Source organism: Lycium ferocissimum, chromosome 10 (genome assembly GCF_029784015.1).
Source record: "Lycium ferocissimum isolate CSIRO_LF1 chromosome 10, AGI_CSIRO_Lferr_CH_V1, whole genome shotgun sequence".
In the NCBI taxonomy this organism is placed as follows: domain Eukaryota; kingdom Viridiplantae; phylum Streptophyta; class Magnoliopsida; order Solanales; family Solanaceae; genus Lycium; species Lycium ferocissimum.
Window position 1 is genome coordinate 14,429,465 of NC_081351.1, and position 2,959 is coordinate 14,432,423.

General features: G+C 36.0%; 1 protein-coding gene across 1 annotated transcript; it reads right to left on the minus strand.

Moving 5' to 3' along the window:
• Nucleotides 1-542: 542 nt before the first annotated feature.
• Nucleotides 543-2,483, minus strand: LOC132035108 (E3 ubiquitin-protein ligase PUB22-like). Its single transcript, XM_059425418.1, has one exon. It carries the CDS (start codon nt 2,100-2,102, stop codon nt 714-716), a length of 1,389 nt encoding a protein of 462 aa, XP_059281401.1. The 5' UTR covers nt 2,103-2,483; the 3' UTR covers nt 543-713.
• Nucleotides 2,484-2,959: the final 476 nt, after the last annotated feature.

Here is a 2,959-nt window from a genome sequence, read left to right on the forward strand (position 1 = left end):
TTGAGACATAACATTATTAAGAGTGTATTTTCTCTAACAACTTAAATTTTTATATGAGATGGTCACACAGTTTTACATCGTATCAAAGCAGACGAGGTCCTACGTTCATAAATCTTACTGCTACACATCAAAAAATAAAAAACAAAAAACATTCCATGTGTTTCGCTAATGAAAAATAATCAAGTCCACATATGGGCAGTGGTGGATCTAGGATTTTCACTCGGGGGTTTGAAAAAAAAAAGCTAATAAAGAAAAACAATGTTGTCCCTAGGGATCGAACCTTAGACGTATGAGAGCATTTTGAACACCCTGGACCGCTTGAGCTAATTTTTTGGATATGCTTAGGGTGTTCAAAACTTATATATGTACGAAAACACAGAAAATCTACCCTATATACACAGTGTAGTTTTTTGCCGAGGGTGTTCGGGTGAACACCCTCGCATCCGCCTAAATCCACCCCTGCACATGGGATCGTTTTTGAAACACAACTTAATTAATTAACTAAAAGTGCGCTTTCTGTGATAATTTAAGCTTTTAGATAAAATGATCATACACTACCGATCATAATAAATAAAATCAATAACCTAAAAAATAAGATAAATAATCTATTATAACAAGTTAAAGTACACTGGAAAGTGTAAAATTTTCTTACACTATCAGTATATATAAGTTGAATAAAAAGTTGAAAAGGCCAAAACAACATCAATTGTGTTTTATGAAGGATAAGAAGAGAGCAAATTAGGAGGAAGACAAGAGGAATCTCTCCAAACCCTAGAATGTAACCTTAGAATTTCCTTTGCTTTCTCCTTGGTCTTGGAACAACTATCCACTTGAAGCACCAAACACAACTTTGAGACCACTCCCACTTGCAACATCTCTTGAAGAACTCTAGAATTTGCTGAGAATTTCGAAATGGAAGCAAGAATCCTCACTGCCCTATCACTTGCCACTTGAGAAACCCTAAGAATTTTCTTGGAAACAATGGCTATTCCTGCCCCATGGCTCAATAACTCGGCGCGCCCCTCGGCACAACTACAAAGTTGATGTAGAACACAAAGGATCAATTCACAAGTTCTTCTTTCTATTGTATCAAGAAGTAGCTCAATTAGGGTTGAAATTGCTCCAACTTCAATTGCTTTGATTCTATTTCTCCCCCATGGACAAAGTTCCACTAGTAATTTGAGTGCAGCCTTGGTAGCTTGTTGTGAGCTAATTTTGTTATTCAAAAATGATAATATTTCTTTAAAATATTCCTGTCTTGCTCCAATTAATTGTCCTGGATCAGCCACATCGAACGCTGATTTTAATAACGTTATTGCATAGGCTCGAGATTGATAATTCCCGCATTTCAAGAAATGCAATAAAGAATCCAAGAAAAATTCGTCTTGAGAGACGAACTTTTTTAGATCTTCATCTGAGGGATTAAGATGGAAGAGGATATTCAATGCTTCATCACTTGCCTTAGTGATGTACTCCAGTGGAGTACGCACATTTTGTGCAAGCAGTGTCGGGCTATTATCGCAACTCAACCTATATAATTCTGAATCTTTTTGTGAAACAACATCGGATGACGCTTTTTGCAAAAGGATGTCTCCGCCACTGGTGAGCTCTAAATCTTCATGAAAATAAACCTCTTTCTTTGTTATAATTGAAGCTAGGAAATCTACCGTCCCACATGATTCTAAGCACTTCTTGTTGCTCTCACTTGCATGGGCAATAGATCTAAGTTTCCTCAAGCAAGAAAGTTGCATCTTTGGGGATTCCATGGCTTCTTTAAGGAGTTTTAAAACATGGGTTTTTGTTACTTGAGGCTTTGGAGTTGGAATCCGTTCAACACCATGAGAAGAATTCATGATGCACCAAGATTGGATCAGACGGCGGAGAGTGTGGTTAGGGGTGAGATCTGTTGTCAACAACTCTTGTTTGGTCACGGGACAAGTTGTGTTGTTGCACTTGATTAGCCATTTCTCTATGTTCTCCCTATCGTAGGTTATTCCGGTTGATGTTGTAACTGGATCCCTTATTAGTTGCATTGAGATTGGACAAAGAAAAAAATCGGGAACTTCAACTTCTCCCATATCTGTTGGCCGAGATTTCTCCATCCTTAATCAAATGTCTCGTATATCTGATTTATGAGAATGTAGATCTTCTTGGTAAAATGAGCACTTTTAATTCTTTCACGAACCTGACTTAGTTAGCTAGGTTAATGATCGAATGGTTAACCAAAAGAATGATTTTCTATGTCAAGAAAAACTCATAGATGATCTTTTGAAATAGTGGACTAAGTTTTTGAAGGGAAGGGAAGGGAAGGGAAGGGAAGGGAAAATAAATTAAGTTGTGTTTTGATGGAAACAATTAAATTGAAGCTTTAGAGAGGTTGAAGGAATTGAAATGTTGGTGATGGATTTGTGTGGAAAAAAGAGGAAAATTAGTTCTTATATATACATGTGAACAGAAGTAAAGAGGGGTGCATGCAATAAGATGCAAATTGATAAATGAAAGGAAGTCAACACATGGACATTCAGAAGAGAGAGAAAGTGAATCAGAACAAGGAGTAAGGGGCTCTTAATGGACTTTTTCCAAGATTTTGGAAAATTAAATGAATATAATATTTTAACGGAAAAGTACAAATTACCAAAAGGGAACAAAAAGGGTTCATAATTTAATGGAGGATTCCTTCAATTTAATATGCTTCATGTGCAATCTATCAAAAAGGATGGTGTCCACTCTTGTTGACTTGGGTCATATAAGTATGTGTGAAAAAAAATTTGACGTTTATTCTGAAAATATGTGGAAATTTATTATTTCCATTTATCCCCTGTGAACTTACCTAGTTCTGGAACCAAGTAAGGTTTATTTTTCGTCAATGATTTTTCACGTTCTTAAAAATATACAATTAACTAGTAAGTAACTTGAAATAATTGTGACTTTTTGGAAAGAAACGACTAAAAAACCGTGC